Below are 25982 nucleotides of genomic sequence, written 5' to 3'. Positions count from 1 at the left end.
ATACGCTGTCCCTGCGCTGCGCTCTTGTTTCACTCTCTGTGTTGCTGGACCGCACAGTAAAGCCTCGGCTGCTGCTGCTGCTGCTGCTACTGCTGAGACTCCACCAGCCTGCTTTACATACACACAGGACTCGACGGGAGCGACAGCAGCAGCGCCTGCTCGCTCAGACCGCGGCACGGAGAACCCGAGACAGCGCGATGTCTTCCCCCGCCTCCTCCGGGCCCTCCGTCCCCCCGGGCCCTCTGAAGCCCAAAAGGAAGACGAAGAAGAAGCACTTCGTGCAGCAGAAGGTGAAGGTGTTCCGAGCCAGCGACCCGGTGCTGAGCGTCCTGATGTGGGGAGTCAATCACTCGGTATGCCAAGCAAGCAGGGCGCCGCAACGCTGCGGTCGGCTCGCGCGCGGCGCTCATTAACCTGTCGCCCATTTGATCATGCGCAGATTAATGACCTGGGCCAGGTGCCGGTACCTGTCATGCTGCTCCCGGACGACTTCAAAGCCAACACGAAGATCAAAGTGATGAACCACTGCTTCAACAAGTAACGCGCTCCGCTCTCTTTGTGGGTCCCTCTCTCTTTGTGGGTCCCTCTCTCTTTGTGGGCCCCTCTCTCTTTGCGGGCCCCTCTCTCTTTGTGGGCCCCGCTTCCTCCGGAGCTGCACAGATTTTCTATACGTTCACGTTTTTCCTGTTTATCATTAAGACTTTCAGCTAGTATTAAAAGTGCGTTTCATAGTACTGCAGTGAGAGCTAAGGTAGAAGTATAGCAATAATTGCAACAAACATGCTTATTTTACTGAACGTAAGTTATTTGTGGGGCTGAGTTTAAAAAAAGGGACACTTTAGCTTTAAAATGTGAGGCAAAACCTTCGAATGGGGGATTTGTTAGAACCTTTCTAAAAGTTGTGCGAAAAAAACTGAGTCCGTTACTTTTCAAACTTGTTGTGTAAAACTGAGTGGGCTTTCAATAATCCCTTAATCCAGCCAGGAATCCAGATGTCGATAACAACAGAGGCAGAATGAGCGAGTTCACAAAAATAAAAGAACTTGGGACTGTCACCTGTAGTGACGTCCAGCAGTTTTTGTGTGAAACAAGAAAAAGTATCCCCTCAGAATGATGCTTCCACCACCGTGCCACTGTTTCATTTTTCCAATCCACTCGCATGTTGTCCAAAATGAGACTTTGGAATCTTAGAGCAGCGTCCTCCACACCTCCATTGTGTCTTATGGGAGACTTTAAAGTTGTTGAGTTGTTTTTCTCAGCAGCTCCGACTCTGTCCTGGATGGACACACACACACACGTCACGCTCATATGGACGTAGGATTTGGATTTGCTTAAGTTTTTTGCTCTGGTTCTAATGTCCTAGTTAATTGTAGCATTTTGTTTTGTTACTGCTTACATTACTTTACTTCCTATAATGCCATTTTGACTTAATTACTCAATTTCCTTTTATTTTGCCTCCTGTGCCATTGCCGTAGTGACATTATATTCGGATTCTTGCTTCAGTTATCATCTGCTATAAAGGTCAGATTTGTGGAACGGTTTTCCTGTCTGCAGTTTTCCCCACCTGAGTTATGGATCTCTGCAGCTCCTCCAGAGCTCTCTTCATCTGGCCTGTGAGTTTAGGTGGACAGTTACATCTCGATGGGTTTGCTGTACTCTTTCCATTTTCAGACGGCGGATTTTACAGTAAAATACAATCTGCTTTTATTAAAGTTCAGCTCGGAAACCGACTGAGCAAAACCGAGTAAGTGTTCGGTAATCCCATAATCCATTCAGGAATGCAGCTCTTTTAGAGACTTCAATAAGAGAGGTGGAATGAGGAATAACAAATGTTTTCTCAAACTGAAAGGTTGTTACTTTAACTTTATTTACTGATGTGAATCTGTGTGTGCGTGCGTGCGTGTTTTTAATATGACCTGCAGTGGAAACAGGAAAACAGCGAGAACTTGAAAATAATGAAAGTGGACACCATGGATAAACTCTGACAGACTGTGGTAAACAGTGGCTCACCGTCCTGCTTGATCAAACTGCTTTTATTCCCAGGGAGAATCTTCCGGGCCAGTTTAAATTCAAAGAGTACTGCCCACAAGTGTTCAGAAACCTGCGAGAGCGCTTTGGTGTCGAGGATCAAGAATACCAGGTATGAATCCAGCATTATTCAGCTTGTGAAAATGCACAAATACATGGATGAGGAACATCTTCACAAGCACACGTCTTTCAGTGTTCTCCTTTTGTGGCAGCGTTTTATTGACGTCCTCCAGTCTGCATTTGCATGGCTTTGTGCTTTATTTGCATGTGCCAGGTGGTGCACCGAGTTATCCTGCAGAACATGCAGCGAACATTAGGTTAGCGCACAATATTGAGCAACATTTTGTACTAGCAAAGCAAAATCTGCAAGTTGTTTACTCAAGAAAAACAAAATGGCGTCTCTGTGTGAAACAGTGACACGAGTCTGCAGATGTCTGCACAAAATGTTCTGTTTTTTTGTTTGGAATAATTTTTAAAATTGCAATCTAATTCAGGAGAAATGATGTGTTGATGACGATGTTCTTCATGCCGGGTGACCTCTTTCTCCTTCAGGTATCTCTGACCCGCAGTTCTCCTCTCAGAGACGAGGAGGGGAAGTACATGGGGCTGCGGCTCACATCATACGACCGCACTTTGGTGGTGAAAGAGATTTCCAGTGAGGAGGTCGAGGAAATGCACAGCATCCTGTCAGAGTATCATCAGGTACTGGCACAAAGCATGAGTTGTTTTTCGTTTTCATCATTTGTGTTTTGTGTTTTGGTCTCGTGAAATCACAAAATTTTTACCTATCTTATGTGACAGGCTCCCTTTGCTGCAAATGAAATCAAGTAGAACAAGTTGCCTTTAAAAGTAATTTAATAACTAAATTATTATCTTGTGTAAAACGCACAAGTCTCTCAGTATAAATCCAGCTGTACTGGATGGTTTTCTGGAAACGTGAAAGAAAACTCTCTGGCCGGATGGAACCCAGATTTGATGCTTTGGTGTACGTGCAAAATGCCAAGTGGACAAAAGTAGCAATTCGCATCACTTCGAACTCAACATCACTTTGATGAAACACGGTGGTGGCGGCATCATGATGTGGGGATGCTTTCTTCAGCAGGGAAAGAGAAGCTAATCCAACTTGATAGGAAACCTGGAAGAAAACTTGAGGTTTCCCTTCCAGCAGGACAATGACTCTAAAATTACAATCAACGCTAATTAAAACTGAATACATACAATAGCATGCCACACTTATCAGATTTTTATGAGGCGAAATTTGAAACCCTAATTTGTTCATCTTTATTAAATATCTACTTTTTGTTAGTAAATTCCCCACAGAACACATACAAATTGTGAAATGATCAAATGTGGAAAAGTATGAAGACCTTTGCATGACACTGACGTTCCTAATATGTAGATAATTTTAGATTGGGACGTGCATTTAATCATAGAGATAATAGTTGTCTTTAACTCTAAGCTGTTTCTGTTTGGAGAACAGAATCTTCAGTATCTCTCATTTCCTTGGCAAAGACTTAAAGCTAAGCGATGAATGACTTTTTTTCCTTCTCAAACAGATTGATATTTATCATACCCACAGTTTTTATTGTTTATTTATTACAAAGCATCTGCATTAATTTAACACAGGAGTTAAGAGGCACATGGATGCGAGAGCTTCCCTCCTGTATCCGTGATGTCTGTCTTTTGTTCTCTGTCCTCCTGCAGCATATTGTCACCTCCCACGGCAGCACGCTGCTCCCTCAGTTCCTCGCCATGTACAGAGTGACGGTGGAGAGCGAGGACACCTACCTGTTAGTGATGAGGAACGTGTTCAGCCACAGGCTGCCAGTACACAGGAAGTACGACCTGAAGGTGAGAGGATTCAGAGTCAGGACAGCAGAAAATAAACGAATAAATAGTGTGCGAGTGTGGACTGATTATTGAATTTGAATCAGTCCAACTTGATTCAAATTCAATAATTTCAAGAGCAATTTGATCCCAATTATGATGCACGTCAGTCACGTGTTTAATAAGTAACACTGATCTACTTTCTCCATTTTTCCATGTTCAGGGCGCCGTGCTGACTCGAGAAGCAAGTTTTAAAGAAAAGGTGAGATCATGTTAAATCTATGCACTCTATCACTTTACATGTGCTGTGTGTGTGTCAGTAATGATGAGTAAAAAAAACCCTTAAAACAAACTCATCTCTCACTGTAGTAATAACTTTACGGCAATCCAGCTTTTAATTTGAGTACATTTGATAGTGATAAAAACCCATTTTGATATAATTGTTTTCTACTAAATTACCGGTGAAACTTATTGACACCTGACTTGGTTCAGTTCATTCACGACAGCAGATTGAGCTTAAACTCTCCCCGCTCCATTTCTTATGTTTCTGAAGGTGAGGCGTGTAAACATCGCCTCATGGTTGCTATGGAGACTTGTGAACCCCAATCTGGGGTTGTGTGACATCATTTGTTTATCGCTCTGGCTACCGTAGCTATTTCTTGACTTGTGAAGATAAACACACGTCTGCCTTTCTTTAATTCCATGTTCTCTTGTTTTCCCCATTTTGAAGAGTGACAAAGAGAAATGTCAGTGGGGAAAAAAGGAAATCATGGGATCGCAGATAAAGGAAACCTGATAGATCTTTAAGGAATAAATTACCAGATAATTGCTGTGTTAAACTTCTAGGAATTGTTAAAGATTGAATTTAAGGTTGTTTTTTATTGTTATTGTTATGTGAAGTGTGAGTTTGGGCTATTGCAATTTATGCTGATGTTTTGGTTGCAGTATGTTTACTGTGTTTGATTTATGCATTCGAAACGAGAAAGGTCAGTGAGAGATTAAGGATTATGCATGGCCAGTTGAAAATATGAAAGATCTGTTTGTTTTTTTACTGCGTCACTTTAACAGTAGCTACTGGTCCACTCCTGTTGTTATCCTTTACTGGGAGTAAAGGACAAGCAGACAAAGCAGACCTAAATAAGAACACCGGGGACTAAAATGCACAGCACTTTGTGTCACCTTTACAAAACAAAATGTGGAGCATGACACTGTTTGTTCAGGTTAAAGAACTGCCCACATACAAGGATGCAGACTTCTTGAATAACATGCAGAAGATCTATGTGAGCGATGAGGAGAAAGAGAAGGTGATGAACAAACTCAGCAGAGATATCGAGGTGAGGAAGTAACGCTTCTGGTGTCTGGATTTGCCGTCTTTTGAAAGGCTTCTACCGCTGTAGTTTTCCTCGTTTCAGTTTCTCGTGCGCATGAGGATCATGGACTACAGCCTGCTGCTGGGCATCCATGACACCGAGCGAGCCGAGAGAGAGGAGGAGGACGACGTGGAGTCATCCTGTGAGGAGGAGGAGGAGGATGAAAACGACCCGGCTGCTCCTCAATGCTCCACTTCCCCCGAAGGAATCGCTGGCTACATGAGCTCGCTCAAGCCCATGGGTCCTGGGGAGTTCGACCCGTATGTGGACGTGTACGCTGTTCAGAGCGCCGTGGGTGAGTGGCACCTGAGCGTCGCCTCACGCAGGGCTGCAAATGGCGAGCGCTCGCCGTACTTTGGCATCAGCGTCACTCAACAGACGCCGTGAATCGTTCCCTCGTAGGTGCTCCCAGGAGGGAGGTGTACTTCATGGGCCTGATTGATGTGCTGACGCAGTATGATGCCAAGAAGAAAGCTGCTCACGCTGCCAGGGCTGTCAAACACGGGGTGAGAGAGCGTTACTCTTAAAAGGGACTGCTTAGCGTGGGGACGCAACACATCTCCGGCGTAAAGGGTGGCTTTCATCCTCTGCTTCCTTGTTTTTCAGTCAGCCGTGCTTCTCTTTGTGCTTTGCAGGCGGGAGCTGAAATCACAACGGTTCATCCTGAGCAGTACGCCAAACGCTTCAAGGAGTTCATTGCGAAGATCTTTGCCTAGTTCTAGGATTGATCGTCTTTTGATGCCAAGCTTGAATGCACAATACCCACAAGAAACTCTAAACATTTACAGCTAAAAATAATCTATGCGGAAGTATTTATGTTTATTAAACTTATGAAAATGTGCTCATATTAAGATCATTCAATCTGGAGCATAGTTCTGGCCTCAGTCATGCCAAACTCTTCCTGTTTTCGGATGATGGACTGCACAGTCTCTCTGAAGGCTTATTTTATTGTGAGCGTCTTCAATTTTAGGCAAAGACAGCCAGAGACAATTAACAATTTGACTATCGTAAATAGACTTTTATTAAAAGGCAAAGCAAATCCAAAACTACTGGAAATTTGCTGGAGAGGAAACTCCTGGGTCCAGCAATTTGCACTTACCTAAAGCAGAAAGGACACAACTTTGAAGACCAAGATGTCTGTGCTTTGGACGGAGAAGACGAGTCGTCTTAAAGAGGCATCAAAGAGGTCGACATTACTAGCAGTCTGCTATTCATCTCACTCTCCCTACCAGGGAGGGAAGCTGTGGAAAACAATTTTCTCTCTTTGCATCCAGGGAGTAAAACCTGCTGGTCATGTGACCTCTTCTGATGAAGTCATGTGACTTACCTTTCTGTGTTAGATGTCAGATATTTCTGGTTTTCACCCATTGCAAGCTGAGAAAGATGCTGGATTGCAAAAATGAAACATTTTGTGCCTTTTTGAATGTTTATTCATGTTTAAAGAGGAAACCTTTGTGAGTTCTGCGGAATGTTCAGAAGTTGAAATATGGATTTAAAACCTGACCCTGCGTTGGTTGATAATGTTCTACAAACCTCTGAGGCCTTTGTTGAAGAAAATTCATTTATACTGAGATTAAATGACACACATTGAGACTGATTCGACTTCTGAAACCATTGGAGTTTATCCAGACGTTTCTGATTAAACACGGCTCAACATTTACATTTTTAAGCTGCCTTTTTCCATTTATGCAACTACGTACTGCTTTGAACTGGTCTTTGAATGAGCAGGTTTAGTTTATGGAGGTGGCAAGATATCATGCGCTGATTTTGCTTCCTTCATCATGATGCTCATGATTTAACAGTGATGTTTGCGTTTCCAGTTGGTAGTCGGGGTCTGAAAGCAACCATCAAAAGCCAACAATAAAAAGAAAATAATTTTGGCTTTTTATTCATTTGAAAATACAGAATGAAATTGCATTGCAGATGTGACAACAAGTCTTTTTGGGCGCAAAATTGTGCATCCTTAGACTTTATTTTAAAAAACTTTGGGCGAGTAAAAACACGTTGATAAATGTGTCACAGTTTGGCCGATAACTGTTTTCTTATTATTATTTATTTTTCTTTACATCCCACCATTAGAGGGGGTTTTAATAGAGCAGGTGTTTGTCTTCTCATTCTCGCAGATAGTAATATAAATTAAGGTAAATCGAGTGATGTGACAAATTCATTTGTTTCTCTAATTTCAGCTCCATTTTGTGGGAATATTGGCATTAGTTGTGATATGGAAAGACTCCGTTATAAACGTGGTGAAATGTTCTGACTGACCTCTTCGACACAGCTAATTAAAATGTTTCAGCTTTTCCTGTGAAAAGCTAATTAAAATTGCAAATGAGGCGAGAAAAACAGGCTGTTATTTCTGTCCTTCGTTCATTTCACCTCGCCAGTTGGCTACATTTTGCCAGGCGTTTCATTATTGCATTATTCAGTAATATAATAAAAGCCTGGCTCAGGTTCAGACATGTTCATAGCACCAAGTCAGAACCAGAAACTCAAGTTCCTTTTATTGGGACTTTATGTAATGAAACACAAAGTAACACAAGATTCTGAAGAGAAAAATAATGCGTAGAAATAAAAGCTGAAAAGTGTGGAGTGTGTTTGTATTCAGCTTCACTGCGTCACAACCTTTTGCTGCAACCACATCTGGGAGTCTGTCTGTGACACATTTACAAACAAACAAAAGAGGGAGATCAGAGGACTTTGTAAAAAAAAAAAAAAAAAAAGAAAAGTAAAATTGATGAGTTATTTTGTGCTGGATCTTCATGTAAAAACTGCACTGAAACACACTGACACTTGTAACATGTCAGAGTGTGAAACATACATTGTATTTGTTTTTGTCTTAGCTTAGATTTATACACAATTAGTTACTACATTTATAACTTGACCACATGATGTTAAGATGCATTAGAGTGATTCATATTTCTTGGTGTCTCTTTGAATGGAGACACCAAGGTTTCTCTGTGATGAAACCTTTATTTTTTTTTTGTCTTTTGTTAGGCTTTCTCGCAGCCCAGAGCTCCTGGCACACATTCCTGATGCTCCTGCTTCCCATGGACAATTCAAAACACAGAAAAGATATGAAGGTTAAAAACAAGTAGCTTGAATTTTTCAATTTCTGTCCCAAAGCTGCAGCAACAAGCTGTGAAAGCTGACGCATATCCGATCCCCGCCCTCTGAGCCGCCCCCGTTAATGGATTCAAACCACTAAAAAAAATAAAAACTTTTTCAAGGACGCACTTTTTAATTGGTTATAAACCCATCAGTTCTGACCTCAGTGTTGATGATTCATTTTTCTTTGCACATTTGTTTTGTTCCTTTTGAATGTGGGAGCGCTTTGAGGCAAACAACCTTGAGAGATCTTGCTTCAATGAGATCGTGAACAAGTCAACCAAAAAGGAGCTCAGAACAAACAGCTTATTTTCTGCCCACACCTCCCTCATCCGTCTCATTCATCCATCAAATATAAAGAAAGGCATTTCCACTTGAAGTTTAAGAAATGAACCTCAAAGTCAATATTTCTGGCTGTGTTTACTCAAGTGTGTAAAACTTGAGTAAATTTACTGTATTAAGAGAAAATAATGCTCGCTGCACACAGGCTGGTCAAAGAGTTAAACACCCTCTTTGACCAGAGGGTGTTGATAAACACCCATGATAAACATGAATGCATATTGGTGTAAAAGCCAGAGGTGGTTAACTATTAGTGTCTAAATACTGGAGTGGTTTTCAGAAGCTTAACTAAACCTGCAGAGGAAAATACAGGCTCATCAGTTGTAGTTAAATATTTGTTTAAATATAACAATAAGACAAGAACTTACAAACTTGCAGGACGACACCTGCAGCAGGAACAGACAGAGACTAGTTCACGGGGTTAAATGGGATGTCACAGAAGGATCCAGCAAGGAGTGACCAAAGGAGAGGTGGTAAAATACTGGAAGTTTGAAGGCTGGGACAATGGACCAGTGCTAAATGGAAAACAAGGTGCAGGTGTGAGAGGAGAGCAGAGGGCAAGGTGAGGAGAGAAACAAAGAGAGAAATGGCAGAGGAGAGCAGAAAAAAATGCCTACGCAAATCTAGCAGTGACAAAAGCTGGCCAAACATAGACAGGCTGTATGTAGTACACATAATCTAAATAAACTAAGAGTAAAACAGAACAAACTGATGCAATCAAAGAAAGTACAACTAAGGCAAACGCAAATAAAACCCCCAAAATCCTGACAGAAACATGGTGGTGGCAGCGTCATGGCGTGGGGGTGCAGGGAAGCTAGTCAGATTTGATGACAAGGCGATTGAGGGTAAATTTAGGAAGATCCTGGAGAAAAACCATGTCAGACGCAGCAGAAAGACTTGAGACCGGAGAGGAGGGTCACCCTCCAGCAGGACAATGACCCGAAACAACACGGCTTGCAGCCGTAAGTACACTGAACAGCAGCACTACAAAATACTGACTTTCAGGGACAGGAGTGTTTCCTTTTGGACTGCACTGGACCAGCAGCTTCCCGCAGCCGTAAGCAGGTTAAGATGCATCCTTTTCCTTCCACGTCACACTTCAGCGCTTTTGTGTTGCATCAGATAGAATCCCAGTGAAACACGCTGAGGTTTGTTGAAGGGGTGTGAAAACTTTGGACACATGACTGCGACCTAGAAAGAAGTAGGTCGGGGGGCCAGCAGAGACTCAGTGTGTCTCCGGGACAAATGTGTTCAAATGTTGCTGGAACATGAATTAATGAAGGGATGAGTCCGTGTTGTACAAATGTCCTCCCAACCTTTGAAGTGTGAGTTCAGTTTATTAGTGGCAGAAAATGTCAATAAAATCTGAACACATGAAACTTACAAAAACCGCACAGCGTCAGAGAGCGACCTTATCCATAATGAATGCTTCTGATTTATTAAATGGGTAAAAAAAAAAAAAAAAAAAACATGGAAAGAGAACAGTGTACATTACAGAAAAGGTCAGCTTTTGGTCACATCAAAAGTACTCCCAGTACTGCATCAGAGTTGATAATTATATAATAATATAGATTTGTTTCCTCTGTTGTGTGTCTGCTTTCAGACACATAGAAACTTCACTTGAAGTAAGTTTGTAAGCTCTTAATATTTAAAGTATACCTTTAATTTCTAGGCGTCACATCAGGAACAATATCAGTTGAAAATGTTATCCTCTAAAAAAAACACGTCAGCATTAGCGTTTATCTACATTCAGTCAAAAATCAGGCCATTTTAACCTATTTATCTAAAGTGATGGGAAAAAGTATTTGCGTCTCTACAGATTTCTTCTGTTTTTGCTTTTTAGTCACACTTAAAATTTGCCACAGACAAAGGCAAAGATATCATGAGATGTATAATTTCACTTGAGGGGACGAAAATGTATCCAAACCGCACTCTTTGGAAAGCTGAGCTGAACTTCACCAGCCTCACTCCACTGCAGAAGCTAGAGGAAAACGCAAATCAGTTCAAAATCACCTGCCCGACAACAGGAAGTAGGTTAAAAGATTTCAAAAAGGTGAGATCAGATCACATCTATCAATCTGACAAGTGTTATGAAGCCTTTGGACTTCAGTGGACCACAGTGAGAGCCTCTATCTGCAGATGGAGGAAACAGGAAGGCGAACCTACCAACGGTACGCCATCAAGGATTCATCCAGGAGCTAACAAAAGAGCCAAGAAATACATAAAAACTCATTCAGAAGAGGCTGGACAATGGACAAAGTGAAACTCACTTCTAACCCAAAACAACCTAAATGATATTTATCAAAAATATCATAAAAGTTCCCAAAGACTCTTGGCGGGACGGCAGTGGAACTGTCTGAAGGTGTGGGTCCAGTTACAGCTGGAGTGAAACTGTCAACATTTGAGAAAAAATAATATTATACCTACAGACAAACATGGTGATAGTGGTAGTGTGATGGTTTGGGCTGCTTTTCTGCAACAGGATCTGAATAATTTGCTGGAGTTGATGGAAAAACGAAGGCTTCTGTCTACCAGAAAATTCTGTGGGAGCACGTCGGGCCATCGGTCTTTCCCTTTGAGCTCAAAACATTTTGGTTATGCAGCCGAACAATAATCCCAAGCACCCAAGCAACTTCACCTCTGAATGACTCAAAAGCTTCCTTTTGGAGTGCCCCAGTCGAAGTCTGGACCTAAATCCAAACGATTTGCTTCGTTCTGACCTCAAACGAGCTGGAAAACCTCCAGGGTGGCTGAACTAAAATGATTCTGGGCAAACTTTCTCCACAACGATGCGAAAAACTCACATCCAATTACTGTAGGTTGTCTGGAAAGAAAATTAGCTTGAGGATGTGAAACATGGAAGTGCGACAAAAAAACATTTTGAAAAACAGAACAAATCTATAAGAGAATGAAAACCTTTTCACAGCTCTGCACGTGTATCTTTTACTATACTCACTTGAACAATGAGCTACTGCGGTATGTACAGTGTTTCACATCAGACACACCAGTAACAGACAAAACCTAAAAAAATCTGAGTTAAGCAGGAAACTAAAACTGAACTGAAACTCTGTACAGTTAATCTCTGAACAGCAATGAGTAACCCTTTATGTTTTATACACAGAAACAACTGTACAAATCATACAGTAATAAACCGGAAATTAAACACTTTTAAATTTGTAGTATTTTACCATTTTATCAACACATTTCTATACAGCTGTTTTATCCCCCTTTATCCAGCCACTAACATATTTCACATCAACTTACACGTAACATAATTTATGCACTTAATGACAAGCTCTGATGAATCTAAAACTCACATTCACTGTCAAAATTAATAATAGCCATAATCTTTTATGCTACGAGCTCAATACATCCCACTCTTAGATTAGTAAACTTATTGCAGTTCTTTTCACTTCTGGGCTTCAGCTGCTCAGAGACGCTGTTTGAGGCCTGCAGGCGGCTTTTCCATTCGCAGCCGAGTGGAGGACAAAGTCGAGAACTGACTGCGTGATCAGGTGTGACTCTGGTAAACAGGTCGGTACATTCTACTTACATCTGAATGCACAGACATGTGGCCACAAACAGAAAGAAAGAGAGAAAGAAAAGATCAGTCCAGCACAGTGTGTTCTCCAGTTCTCATCCCTGAAACACACACACGCACGCACGCACGCGTGCACGTGCGCGCCCCTCCGAGCGTCTCACCTGACTCCAGGTGGACGGGGTGTGTCTGTGTCCTGGATGGACAGGACTCGCTATGACGGCAAAGCGGGCAACACATTCACACACTCACTTTGAAACACGTTGCAGTTACGACACGGCTCTCCTGGACGTGCTGTAGCCCAGGTTGCCGCTGCCGCTCTTCTGCGTGATTTTGATCGTCGTGGCAACCGTCAGGCTCGGCGTCATGGCGGCGGGGAAGCTGGACGTCACGGCCGACGCGAAGCCGACCGTGGCGCCGAGCGCGGGGCCCGCCTCGTTGGGGCAGCCGTGCTGCAGCAGGACGTCGACGCACTCCTGGCCCCCGGCGGCCTGAGCCAGGGCCAGCGCCGTCTGACCCTGAGCGTCCCGATGCCGCACGTCACAGCCGTACTGCGAACGGAGACAGCAGGAAGCCTGGTTAACGTGGGACGCTTATGTCTGACCAACATGGCCTTACGGAAACACTGGGATCTCTGAAATTGCGACAGATCAACACAAATTACTTCATAATTGCAAAGTGAAGTGAAACTGTATCGTCAAAAGTCCTTGCATGTAAAAGTCTGATGCCATGTGCATCTGTGTTTACCCCCTTTATTCTTACGACTTTGAATAAAACTCACTAAAAACTGTTTTTGTTGTTGTTTTGTTTTTGCTGTGGAGTGCTTTTCTGGAGCGGGGATGGAGAATCTGTGTAGAGATGATGGGAAGATGAATGGCGGGAAAAAAAACAGATATACCTAAAGAAAATCTCTTAGAAGCCGCAACAAACTTCAGGCTGGAGAGATTCAGTTTCCAACAGAACAATGACCCAAAATTCACAGACAAAGCTAAAATTAAAAGTTTTAACTCATATTTGTGTGAACAGTCTAGTTAAAAATGACCAATTGTGCTTTGTTGAACAGGTTAGGATGTATAGGTTCTGCAAAAGATGATCATTCTAATTTTTTTTGCACAGAATCATTCTTAGATAATGAGATTTTGCCTATTTTGAGCTCCTCTCAAAATAGGTTTTGGGGCTTTTGTCACTTTGAATCCAAATAAGCTGCAGCTGGCCACGTCCCCAACTCAACATTTGCACTCACTTCTGAAAATGTCTGCAAACAGATGTGCAATTACACAGCTGTACATCTTTGAAAAGAATAAGTAGAGCTTCCTGCACAACCAACAAGAATGCAGCAAGTGATTTCTCTGTTTGGGTTGCTAAAGTAACGTCACAGTATCCATCGATTGTGACTCAACAACTGGGACGTTTTTGAAATTACTCTTTCTCCAGACACCAAAAAACATGAACGTATTACCAGAAAATGGCTGGGCGTTGTGTTCAAGCACTTGGGTTGTTTTTAGAAGCAGTCGAGACCCAAATGGAAGCATAATAAATGTGCAAAAAGCAACCTTTGCATAATAGGTTCCCTTTATATTTGAGGCCTATGTTCAATTGAGGATCTATTACAAGATTTTATTTTTAAAAAGGGCATCAGTTTCAGTATTGAGGTGTGCGAATCAGATACACTCTAAAAAAAACCTTTCGGGCTTCACTAAAGCTAAAAGGTATTGAATGCACATCCCACCTTCTGGTCTTTATCTAAAATCATTAACAAAACATATCAGTTTCCTTTCACTTCACAAATATGTGTTAGTTCATCATAAAAGAGAAATAAATACATTTCACAATTGTGCTTTGAATACGGTTCGTAGGCGTACAAATACTTTTTGCCAGTACTTTTAGTCAGACTCGGCAAAATACCGGCAGGATGACTAGAGGGGAAGTGTAACACACCCAGACCAGAAGCTGCGTCATCACCACATCAGCCTGCTGACAAGCAGCATGCAGGGCAGAGCCAGGCAGGCGCAGCGCGAGCAGCGACCTGGAGGGGAGCGACAGGAAGGGCGGGGCGTTGATGTCCTCTTTCGTGCAGTGAGCCAGAAGAAGCAGCAGCTTGGGCAGATTGCGCTCCATCACTGCCAACAGAAGACGGCCCGACATGCTGATGTCTGGGCCCTCGCTGGGTGTGGGAGGAGGCAACGGCGCCACAAACAGTTTCTGCTCGTATTTGGCTCGGATCCACGACTCCCTCTCTTCTCTGAGAAAAAAAACAAAAACACAGGGAAAAGAGAGTAGTTGGTAGAAATGTTTAGCAAATATTCAAGCAGTCGCTGATTTACCGTGTGGCGTCAGGCGCTGGTTTCCGGTGCCCCATGGTGCGCGCCTCCCATGTACTGTTGACCATGTGGTTCCCGATGGCGCTGAGAACGAGGGTGAGCTCTCGGGGCAGGTCGTCCAGGGCCAGCGAGCGGACCCGGGACAAGTGGGTCCCCAGGTTCCTGTGGATCCCAGAGCACTCAATGCAAATGAGAGCGCCCAGGTTCAGGCTGGCCCACGTCGGATCTACAGCAGGGACGAGACGCAAGCAGCGAATCACACACCAGCTGAAACTGGAGTAAAGATTTAAAGCGTTGGTGTGTAAAATATGCCACGCAGTAATATTTCAGACAAGAGTAAAATTATAAAGATGGAGAGAAATTGGAAAAGCTTTGCTTACATTTTCTTTGCTTCTTTCTGCTTAGATGAGATTTTAATCAATTCAAGTCTTTCACAACAAACACAACAGATTTGGCTCATAAACAGAAACAATGTGATTTTTTTTCCTTTTGTTAAATTGGGTCTTTTTAACGACTGAATAAGAACTGAAGTCAGATCACGTAAGCAGGATTCATCAGCTGGCCTTGATACAAGACGAACAGAGCAATGTGGAGAAAAAGTCTTTTTAAAGCAGGAAAAGCTGCAGGAGGATTTTAGAAAATAAAATAAAAAATGTGTTGGATACTTGTGATAATTGCTCGGTTGTTTTCTGGTTTTGAATATTAAGCTCACAGTTACAGATCATAGTTACATTATAAGGTGCATAATATCTCATTGTCACATCTAGGAAACCCAGATGGGGTTTAGTCAGGGTGGATTAACACTGGCACTATGGGACCCATCTGGGCTGAACAAATACACTCCACGTCAGCAAACCTTAAGGTTCTGTACGTCTTAACTGAGTCTCATTTGGATCATGATTTCAAACTTTGTGTCACAAAGTTTCAAAATACATCCTTCATCACATCTATAGAGGAAATTCGCAGGGCCATGATGTGACCCAAAGGCATTCCCATTTGTTCACAATCGTGACGTCCATTTCCAACCCACGCTTAAATGTTGGCACCACTCAAGGAAAAGAATGTAAGTGTTCTCAGCTTTCTGTTAACTTTTGGTATCTGGATCCAAATCGTTTGCTTTCTTTACAAAATATATTTCCTGTCCAACAAAAAAGAAATAAGAGGTGAATATTCGCCATGGAGCTGGATCGTCTGTGCGGTGGAACGGCTCTGCGGCTTTAGAAGGAAAAGTAGAAAAGGAGCGATTATTACTAACTTGGAGCATCACAGTCCACGCAGAAGTTGTTCCCTTTTGCATTGCGGATGGCCTGCAGCGCCACAGCTTCACTTTGGCTATTCTTGCGATCCTGCAGGAAACCGAGAGCAAATATTGAGAAGAAAGTAACAACCAGCACGCCTCTTTGGTTTGAAATTGTTAGTTTTATTGGCTTTATATGTTCATAGACTGAAATAATAGTTTGATAAGCTTCCTTCAGGTCATTATGGTTTGCTGTTATTTAACTTCCAAGGTTTTTGTTCTGTTACTTTGAGATCTTCATTGATTTTACGATAATCATTCTCTCTTGATGTCCTTATCTTTTATCCTGTGGTATGTTATATCTCAATATTCTTCATTACAGAAAGTTATGGTTAAGGGAGTGTGTCCTTGGTTTCCAAAGCCATTTCTAAGTGTGTGAGTGTATGTGGATTGCTTTAATGTGTGTGGGTGTTCAGGAGGTGGAGGGAGACTCTTTGGTTTCTGTTATAAAACGACAGATTCTTCTGGAAATAAAAAGTACTAAAATAAATAAAGATCAACTGATTTTTCTAGACGTGGAACTTCCTCAGAGACGCTTCCTATCATGTCAAACTACCTAAACTCACACTCAGTCCTCTACCACACATCTATTCTGCGATATTTAAATTCAACCTTTAAATAAAGGTTTTATCAGCCCTCTGTGTGGTGGTACACATGTTATACATGGACTGTGGTGAGCTGCTTGCCTTGTTTTTGCTGCTCTCACACAGCTGCAGGCTGGCCAGGATCTGGCTCTCGATGGCTTGGACCCAGGAGTCCCTCTCCTCCACACTCTGGGCCTCAAAGTGCCACGTTTGACCGGTGCTCGACACAACCAGGAAGTCAAAGTTGTCCTCCTCTGAGTCAGACACAAGCAAACTTTTGAGTTCCTGTATCGCTGTTTTATCCTTCTCCTCCAAAATCTCAAAATAAAATCTGATGGAGAAAATATCCCCTAGACGTAAAAACCAAAAAGATACTTTTGGTGCAAAACATTATGTGCGGAGAATAAAAGAATTGCATTAACCTTCACATATTATCCCCAAAGTGAAACATGGTGGTGCTGATTGTTTTTTTTTTTTCAGTGAGGAAGACGTTTAGAGTTGACGAGAAAATAAAAGTCAACCTGGAAAGAAAATCTGTTAGAGATACTTTTACCCTGAGGTTATCATAGCAGATGAATAAATGAGAGATAATAGTGCACCAACACTAACACTGTTAAGTATTTATAATGTTCTAAAGTTATGAATAAGCAAGTCATTTTTGTCCAGAATTTTGGAGCATTTCGTTAAATATTCATACTGGTTATATGAGGAGAAGCAACTCAACACTAGTGAGTAATTTAGTCACTCATTAACAGAATTCACATAAATTCAATATTTTTAGATATTTATGTTGCTGGCCAGTTGTTCATTACCTGTCTTGCTTACATTTCTTGAGCTCCCAAAACTTTTCAGCTTCCACATTTTCCGTTTCGCTGCAGATGGCAAACAACAAAGTGAAGGCCAAAATTTCTTAGAATTTATCATGCATATATTATATTAAATGTCCCGACAAAACGGTGAGGGGAGGAAGTGTTGGAGTATAAACAATGCTCGCAAAAAACATCTTTATAATAATGCTTTCCCGTACCGTCGGCTTGTCCCACGGCCGCGTCTCCTTTCTGATTCAAGCTCTTCTTTCTGCGGTGCTTCTTCCTGTCGGTCAGTGGGGAGGCTGAGCCGACGTCTTTGGTAGAGGAGGAGCTGGAGACTCCCTCGACTGCAGAGTCTGGCCACAGGAGAGCAGGAACAGGATGTCAAGAGCTGCTTTAAGACAAATGTCCTGCAAAAATGGTCTTCTGCTGAGCTCACCAACGCCTTGGCCGTGGTTGGACAGCGTGGACGGGCAGCGCTGGACACCAATGTTGCTCCTCAGGAACAGAGCGCCTCCCAGTCCTTCCACCTCCTCCACTTGCATGAGGCCACTCGTGTTTACTATATAATTAACAAATTACATGACATATAAAGACGATACATCTTTGTCACATAAATATGTTTGTTCTAAACTGTGTGGGGTTTTAATGCTTTCTCTGTCAGTTGGTTATTTACAAAAAGGGAAATTCAGCAGCATTTATTAGCCTGTTATTTTCTATGCAATTAAACTTTATATAGCAGCAAGCAAGGGTTTCTGCAGAGTAACACACTTTTTCTATCAAAATGATGGCAGAGTGACGATTTGAGCTCGCTTTGCCTTCACAGAGCGAAACATCAAAACATCAGGCTGACAGTAGAAGCTGCTTTGAAGAAACTGGGTCAAGCGTCGAGACAATAACCTTAAGTAACGCAGCAACTCTACAGCACAGTTATAAATCAGGCAGTTTAAAAGGTATGCATGCATGCTGGATTATTCTGGCTGCATGATTCTGTCGGAATGCCTTTTCTCGGAAATGGGGGAGCTCATTTGGAGTGGATGTTCGCTTTGCACGAACTCTGCTTCTGAGTATGCTGCATAAATTTTCAATAGGGTTGAGGTTGGGATCATTCTAGACGTTTGAGGCCGACCCACTTTATGCATGCCAGCTACAGTTTTGATATGAGTTGGAGATAATTGTTCTTTAGTGACACAAAGCTCTGTCAGAGATTCAACCAGCTGGTTGAGTTTTGATGAAGTGGAGTTATGGGGAGCCTTCCTGCATCAAACAGAGAACAATAAGTTCAACCACAGCAGGAGCAAAAGGTTTTAGTAGATGTTCAGACCTAAAGTAATATATACTGGTGGAACGAGAGCTGCTGAAAGAGGGCTGAATTTACCAGCTATGGAGCAATAAAAGACATTTATATTTCAACTTAATTAAACCTCCTAATACAGTCAACTCACAATTTCAGTTTTGATAGTGACACAGTGAGGGCTGGCATGTATTGATGTGTCTTTGCACTGTATTTATCCTACATTTTATATTTTAAGTATTTAATATTTGTATAGTATTGTTTTTACTGCTTAATGATTTTAACTGTAAACGTGTAAAATGTTGAGTCACCACTAGGATGTTATTGCACTGTAACCTAAGACGTCTTTACCTTCAGTATGTGTGTGTGTGTGTGTGTGTGTGTGTGTGTGTGTGTGTGTGTGTGTGTGTGTGGGGGTGTGTGTGTGTGTGTGTGTGTGTGTGTGTGTGTGTGTGTGTGTGTGTGTGTGTGTGTGTGTGTGTGTGTGTGTCCACGCCTGCATATTTGGGCTGCAACTAACAATTATTTTAGTAATCAATTATCCAACAGATCGTTCTGAAAATAATTTGATTAATCTGACAAAAAAAGGTTTTCATTTAACTACTTAAGTCTTTTTTTAACACAATATTATGATTACATAAAAATGTTGTAATCTGCTATTCAATCTTCCTTTAGTGGAAACTTGATCATTTGTGGCAGAGGATGCATCGGCATCAGCTGAAAACAATGCTGTCTACTAATGAGTTCATTATCTTTTTACTTAGTAATTGGAAACAAAAGGTGCTTCTTTCCTTTTTTACATAAATTGAACCAGGAGAAGCTAAAAATGTCACTTGAGGATTTCTGAGTTGAACATATTTACAGACATGTTTAAGATTTTTCATTCTAAAGGAAAAATGTAGTTTTTGTGCAGCTTTGACTTAATTTCTGCTCTGACTGTGTTGCTCTTTCAGCAAATGGCCACTTCTAGAGTCTCTACACTCCAGGTTGCGTTTAACTGATTGCTAAATCAGTTAAATTTCCACGACTCACAATTAACTCGATCAATCAATCGTTTCAATCCTGCTGCAAATCGTTTGCTTTTCATACATTCCTTCTGCGGGTAAACAAAGCGGGTCTTTACCCTCGGGTCCCAGCACATCTTTGACCCGCCCGTTGAGCCCAGCAGGGGGTCCACATGCAGGCACAGCACGAGGGGGGCGCTTCCCCGGCACCTTGACAGTCACCCGAAGCAGGTCCATCTCTTTCCCCGGAGCGTTCAGCATGTACTCCTGCCAAAGCAAACGGCAGACTCTCAGTCTCTCCGACAGCGAAACGATTCTCAGGGCTGCGTTGGAACACGCGCACTCACGTTGACGCTGGAGTGGTAGGAGAGGATGCCATCGTTGGACAGAGTGACATATTTCTTTTTCCACTCTTTGTTGAGCGAGCTCCCACTGCGCTTCAGCAAGATGCCCTGATGGCGATATGAAAAAGAAGAAGACTGAAGGAGGGGAATGTATTCCTAATGCCAGGTGCGCTTTGCTTCACACATTTTGGTGCCACGAAGACTCGCTGGGCGCCAGCAACGCCCACCGTCCGTTCTTCACGCCGGCATGGGAGATTGCAGCGTGTCATGACTCAACATGATGAAAGTGGCTTCACACAATCTGAGGCGACTGCTGGTGCCTCGTCCTCAGCTGAGGGTCACCAGATGCATCTTATCTGCTCCTGCGTCGCACACAAATCCGTGTCCTACCTGTTTGATGGGGATGAATCGCCCACTGCCAAAGTCGCCCTTAAAGTCTGCGCTCCGTCTGTTTGAGTCGCTGCCTCTCCTTCCCTGCGCACAAGGAAGGAGGGAAAGGCTGCATCAGTGGCAGGAAAGGAGTCATTAGTTGGGACTATTATTCAATAAACGAGTGAAATACATCTGCTGGAAGGGCTGGCGCTGAACAGAGGCAGCAGCAAATCTTCTGTACTTTTGATTTGCTTTTACAGCTCCAGTTCTGATCAACCGCTTGCTCGCCATATTAATATTGTCTCTTAAAGATTTTTAGGTCGTTCTGTGTCAGCATGGACTTATAGTGCCAGCTGGAGCTTTAACTGCAGCTCGAGACAAGATTCAGTGAACAATTTTGAGTTTATAGCAGGGTCATATTTATAGGCTCAGATTTACACTTACACCCCAAAGATACATGATGATGATACAGAAAATGATGAAAACCTCTCACATATTTGCAGTTGTAGACATTTGAAAAAAAATCTTAATGACAGAAATTTAAGTAACATGACTACATAATAAAAACAGAGTTAATAAAGGTTTAAAGCTTTAAAAATAACTAAACTAACTAATAAAGGACATCCACACATATATCCCCACTTGAGTCAAATCTCACCCTGATGTTTCACATCAGAAAATCATCAATAAAAAACAAAACGCTGCAACTTGAGCCTGATGAGGGGTTTGAAGTGGTGTCGAAGAGAGTCATCATTCTGCACATTATGTTTCTGAGAGCGAGATCATAAATGGAAACCGACGCTTCTGTGATGTTGCTCTTTAGACAGATAAGCTGAAGTACAGAAGAGGGAGTATTTTTGGTGAAAAATAAATGCAGCATTTCAAGAAAAGAACTGTATACCAGCTGTGAAGCATGGCGGTGGAAGTATCATGACTTGGGAATGCTTTGCTGCAACAACACTGTAGTATCCAGCAAGAATCCCACTGCGTATCAAAGAGTATTTCTTAAGGAAAAGCATGAATCCAGCTACTGAAAAAACATTAAACTGATGCATTATTGCACATTGAAACCTGATAACGAACCAAAGCACATAAATCCACTCAGGACTGGCTTCGAATTGGAAAATGGAAAGTCATGGGCCAAGTCAAAGGACAGGAAGTGACCTCACTAGATGCTGCTGTGTGACTTGAGATGGACTGAACATTCAAGAAACCCATCACAGATTTCACAGACATTTCTGAAGTGCCTCATTCCAGTTAATTCAGCCAAAAAGGGTCAGACGTCTTTTTTTATTGGTGTCGTTTAATATTCTAATTGTCAGTGAAACAGAATGTTGGACTTTCATTTAGCTGTAAGACATAATGATCAAAATTAACAGTAATAAAACGTGAAATATTAATATGGGTGGAATAAATCTAGATAACATTTGAGTTCAGCTTTTTAACACCAGCGGTGAAATAAATCAACTTTGTAGAGCTATTCTGATTTATGTTGTAAAAAAAACAAAAAAAAAAAGAAAAAAATAACAATCAAGGCTTTAGCAGCACTCACCACAAATCTGGGAGTGCGCTTGCGGATGCTGCGGACCGACCCAGGCACGCCGCTGTCGCCTTTCTCCCCCCTCAGAGTTCTGCCGATCTCTTTGTGGCTGATCACAGGAGTGGAGGGAAGAGACGAGGAGTAATCGCTGCTCTGGCCGCCGTTGCTGGCCTACGGAGAGGAGAGGAGGAGGGAGACGAGTTTAATCCAGCTGCTCTTCCAATACCTGAGAAATCCTCACCGAGAGCAAACATGCAGGAGGTCATATGTGCTTTTACCTGTCCTGGAAAGACACCAGACACTGGAGTGGAGCCTCCAGAGTGACTGGGAGAGTTGGGAAGAGATTTACAGGAAGCCAGTAAAGCGGCTTGCTTCTTGGCTGCCATGATCTTCTGAGCAGCTGTCGAATGAAAATGAAAGAAAACAGAAAGAAAAGCTTAAATCTAGCTCTAAAATAAAGAGAAAAATATCATCCAGGCGAACGCACGCACCATCGTTGAAGACTCTGTTCACATTGAGGCCGTAAGTCGCGCAGGTTTCATAGTAGGTGCAGCGGCGCACATCTGAACACAGCTGTCTCGCCTTGGTGTCGTCAATCACTCTGGGGTTCGTGCTGCTGATCTTATCTGGAAAAAGGTACACAGCAAGCATTGACTTATTTTTTTAATATATATTTTACGTAGTTACAGCTTAAAATGAACGTGGCAGATGTTCATATAAACAAAAGCTTTGAATGAAAAAGAGTAGCCGGAAGAAAAATAAATCATAGACAGTCTACTCTTTCCGTCAAAAGATCATTCGCTACACCATCAATCAATCAACCATCCATACAGAAGGAGAGAAGGTAGTTCAGCATATGTTGTCCTGCAAAGGGGAAATTTAGGTGCAGCGGCGGAAAATATTTTATTATATTCTTAAAAGTAAAAATGTGTCTATCTGTTTGGTTTCTACAGACAGATTAATCAACAAATTGGATCCACAAAGACAAATACAACATTCAATTTGTTTAGTTCTGACTTTTGGTTATTTTAAAGTCTCAGATCCTCTCAAATTATAAAAGCTATCTCTTTTAACAAATATTTATTTATTTTTTTTGTATCCATCTTGAGCAGATGTGGAACAGGAGAGCCTCACCTTGAGTACCGACGACTACAAAAGGGATCTCAGTGACGGGCCGGTGCAGAGAAAGCTGGTGGTAGAATTTGTAAACTTCCTGAAAGCTGGCCTCATTCTCCAAGCTGAAGACCAAAATGACGGCGTCCAGCCAGCTGGCAAACTAAGAGATGAGGAAGAAGACAAGCAGAAATCAGTGTACCGGAAAATGCTTGCATTGTTGCAGCAGGTTAGGTCAGTCTGCAGCATACCTGAGGCCCAGGAGGCTCCGTCTCTTCTCTGATTATCAGCAGGTGACTCTGTCCGTCCACCAGCACTTCCTTGATGAACTGCCGCCCTGGGCAGCAGCACAGACTGCATTCATTACCTCTTATCATTATGCTATTTAGTATAATTAAAACTGTGTACATTGCTTTACAAAGGTATTGATACTGTATTTTTTTTTTCACATTCCGACCATGAGGTTCAGTGTGTTTTGATGGGACTTAGTTGTTTATAGTTGTGAAAGGAAAAAAATGATACAAGGTTTTTGAAATTTGTTATAAATGAAACTATGAATCTGAGGTGACATTAGATGGCAATTTGTTACTTTCATTTGTTTCAAACTAATAAGGCTTCAAAACAAGTGCAAGTTGCTCTTTCCGTGTATAACTTTAACTCCGTTTAATAATCACTGCATCGCTTTATGTTGCCTTATCACATGAAGTCCAACTAAAACACACTGAAGCATCAGCGTTAGAGGTGCAGGGAAGCTAAACCGACCCTCTGCGTTCTCCTCCGGCTGGTAGCTTCCTGTCAAGTGTCTGTGGACGAGGGCGGACTTCCCGCTGCACAGACCCCCCAACACACCCTGCAGTACACACACACACACACACACACACACGCAAACGCAGACAAACATCAATCCAGCATCAAGTCTGACAGAGAGGCTCGCAAAAGCTACCCGGTGGCCTGAAGCTTACCAGATGAAGCTCTTGAACAGCTTGACTCATGGTCCATTCTTGACTGCTGGTGCAAACGACTGAGGACAGAGATAATAACAGAGCAAAGAGTTATTATGTACAAAAGAAACACAGTACTGCCAATTCAATATGTTACTCAGGATGTCACAAGATGCAGAATGTGAGCAGAAGAACTGACAGCGTTAGACGACAAAGTGCTGAATTTGTTTGGAGGTCAAAGTTCAGCTTTCTGCTCCCACAGTTCTGGTTAATATTTACAACGACCAGCAGAGTGAACTCGCGCAGTGGAGGGTGAAACAGCTGCACTAAATGTTTAGATCAGGAATGTCAAACTCATTGTCGTTTGGACCAAATCAAGATCATAACAGAATATGTTGATAAAACCCGTTAAAAATTCTAATAAACTCTTCAAATTAAATAATATTGAACATCTTTTCAGTCCCTCCAGAATTTCCTGACTTTTTTGCAATAAAAATTAAAGTGCTTGTGGTACCAATACAGAAATATTTGCAATATTTGTGCTTATTCATGATGGTAAATTATTATTCACTGTATAGATCATGGACTTTAATCTGATATCAATTAAAACTGAGGCAGGTATTTAGTACAAGTAAAGATTTTAATAATTTTTTTAAAAAAATCAGCAATAAACTGTACTAGCACAAAAAGAGTGCATGAATTGGTTGATTTTAAGTGAATTTTCACAATAATTCCCAAGAAGCTGGAGGGACTGATCAATACAAACTGATATAAACTGCATTGATGTGATTGATAACATGATGTTTAAGCACACTTAATGTTTAGAATCTAAAGGGCCACATAAAAAGCTACGGCGGGCCGGATTTAGCCCCAACGGGACTTGAGTTTGACACATGTGGTCAGATTTATTTACAGGAAAATAAAAAATGAAGTTCAGAACGGACAACCACACAAAGAACTCCGACTTTCCCGACCTTCTTGTGTTTCTCCACAGGGTTTAGTATTTATTTGCTACACAGGAAACAGGCAAAAAGAGGAGACATGAAGGAAAACGTAAGAAATCAAACCCCCAGACGGCTGAGTTGAGGATTAACAGCCTCCATCTGAAGGCGCTCCCTCCACCTCCATACCATGTCTCGCCTCAGGGGAAAGCCAGACGTCAGAGTACAAAGAGAATGCCTGATCAAAACCTCAGAGTGAAAACAAGAAATCCTACTGTTAAACTCTAGATGTACGCTCTTGATTAAGTAAAGATCTATTCCTCCAGAGCTCCACCGTTCTTCACTCCATGCTCACAGCTGAACGTGTTCGTCTTCTCGCCTTAAATGTGTGGAGGACCTCAATCAATTACCGCCATCATGACCTCGCTGGCGTCTTGATGTAGTCAGATTACCTTTGATCCACGGAGTCAAATTAGTGTGGCGATCCTGTCAGATTGAATCAGTTTCATCTCGCGCTTTCAGATTTATGGCGATTACAAGAGCAGGATTTTGCGGTTGAGTTTCAGACTGACACATTTCAAACAAAAGGTATTAAAGAAACATGCACTTATGAAAATTAATTAAAATAATTGAAGTTGTGTAAAAGCGCAGAGTGAAATTTAACATTTTTCCTCCAAAAGAAAATGAAATAAAATAAAAAATAAACTAATTCAATTATAACAAACCTGCCAAACATAAAGGAGTTTGTTGCGTTAAATTCAGAGGAAGCATCTCCTGTAAGCAGCAGAAAAATGGCAGGAATGTTTTGCAAACTGATCCCGGTGGTTTGTCGGTAACTCCTGACCGCCTGTCTGCTGTCAGCAGCCCGAAGGGTCAGAAAGGTCAAATCTCACCAGCAGGATTCAGAGACAATGAAGCGCCTTTATCTCTGCTCCAACCGTAAAGTCAGTCAGGTTCAAGTCTCTATCAGGCAGAAAGCATTCAGCATATCTGCTTGTCTTCACTGGGTTTTACTTTTTAGTGCAGACATAATGGAAAATTACCCATCTACAACAATAAGGGCTTTATTCTTTTTATTCATCCTTAATTTAGTTTAATTTAGTCGATACATTCTGCAGTGCTTCGCTTGATGTTCTGCTATTAACAGAATAAAAGCTGATTTCTGAAAGATAAAAAGAACACAAAATAGTACACAGCTGCTTGTTCAGCAAACAA

The 25982-nt window shown here is 42.0% G+C and overlaps 2 protein-coding genes across 4 annotated transcripts in view; one reads left to right on the top strand and one right to left on the bottom strand.

Annotated features, from left to right (window-relative positions):
- The first annotated feature begins 25 nt into the window (after positions 1–25).
- Positions 26–7105, top strand: LOC129358303 (phosphatidylinositol 5-phosphate 4-kinase type-2 gamma-like). Its single transcript, XM_055027244.1, has 10 exons — positions 26–353; positions 440–537; positions 2044–2140; positions 2581–2730; positions 3733–3879; positions 4079–4117; positions 5076–5189; positions 5268–5520; positions 5628–5731; positions 5861–7105. The coding sequence occupies exons 1-10, from the start codon at positions 198–200 to the stop codon at positions 5939–5941; spliced, it is 1239 nt and encodes a 412-aa protein (XP_054883219.1). The 5' UTR covers positions 26–197; the 3' UTR covers positions 5942–7105.
- A 699-nt stretch (positions 7106–7804) lies between these two features.
- LOC129358299 (arf-GAP with GTPase, ANK repeat and PH domain-containing protein 2-like) overlaps positions 7805–25982 on the bottom strand; it is a 26242-nt gene continuing 8064 nt past the window's right edge. The window contains exons 3-21 of one of the 3 annotated variants that reach the window (XM_055027238.1): positions 23848–23906; positions 23648–23735; positions 23137–23222; positions 22907–23048; positions 22264–22398; positions 22051–22172; positions 21785–21943; positions 20251–20334; positions 19864–19968; positions 19636–19783; positions 17658–17780; positions 17437–17574; positions 17222–17281; positions 16512–16663; positions 15784–15874; positions 14532–14754; positions 14146–14449; positions 12460–12758; positions 7805–12224 (exon numbers count right to left, since the gene is read on the bottom strand). In XM_055027238.1, coding sequence (XP_054883213.1) covers positions 12477–12758; positions 14146–14449; positions 14532–14754; positions 15784–15874; positions 16512–16663; positions 17222–17281; positions 17437–17574; positions 17658–17780; positions 19636–19783; positions 19864–19968; positions 20251–20334; positions 21785–21943; positions 22051–22172; positions 22264–22398; positions 22907–23048; positions 23137–23222; positions 23648–23735; positions 23848–23906 — 2501 coding nt within the window. In that variant the 3' untranslated portion in view covers positions 7805–12224; positions 12460–12476. Of the gene's footprint in view, positions 12759–14145; positions 14450–14531; positions 14755–15783; positions 15875–16511; positions 16664–17221; positions 17282–17436; positions 17575–17657; positions 17781–19635; positions 19784–19863; positions 19969–20250; positions 20335–21784; positions 21944–22050; positions 22173–22263; positions 22399–22906; positions 23049–23136; positions 23223–23647; positions 23736–23847; positions 23907–24025; positions 24361–25982 lie in introns of those variants that run through there. The other 2 variants (XM_055027240.1, XM_055027237.1) reach the window with 2 other exon arrangements.

Source organism: Poeciliopsis prolifica, unplaced genomic scaffold, assembly GCF_027474105.1.
Source record: "Poeciliopsis prolifica strain line A6 unplaced genomic scaffold, Auburn_PproV2 SCAFFOLD003, whole genome shotgun sequence".
NCBI classification, from domain to species: Eukaryota; Metazoa; Chordata; class Actinopteri; order Cyprinodontiformes; family Poeciliidae; genus Poeciliopsis; species Poeciliopsis prolifica.
This window is presented reverse-complemented; position numbering and strand designations above follow the sequence as displayed.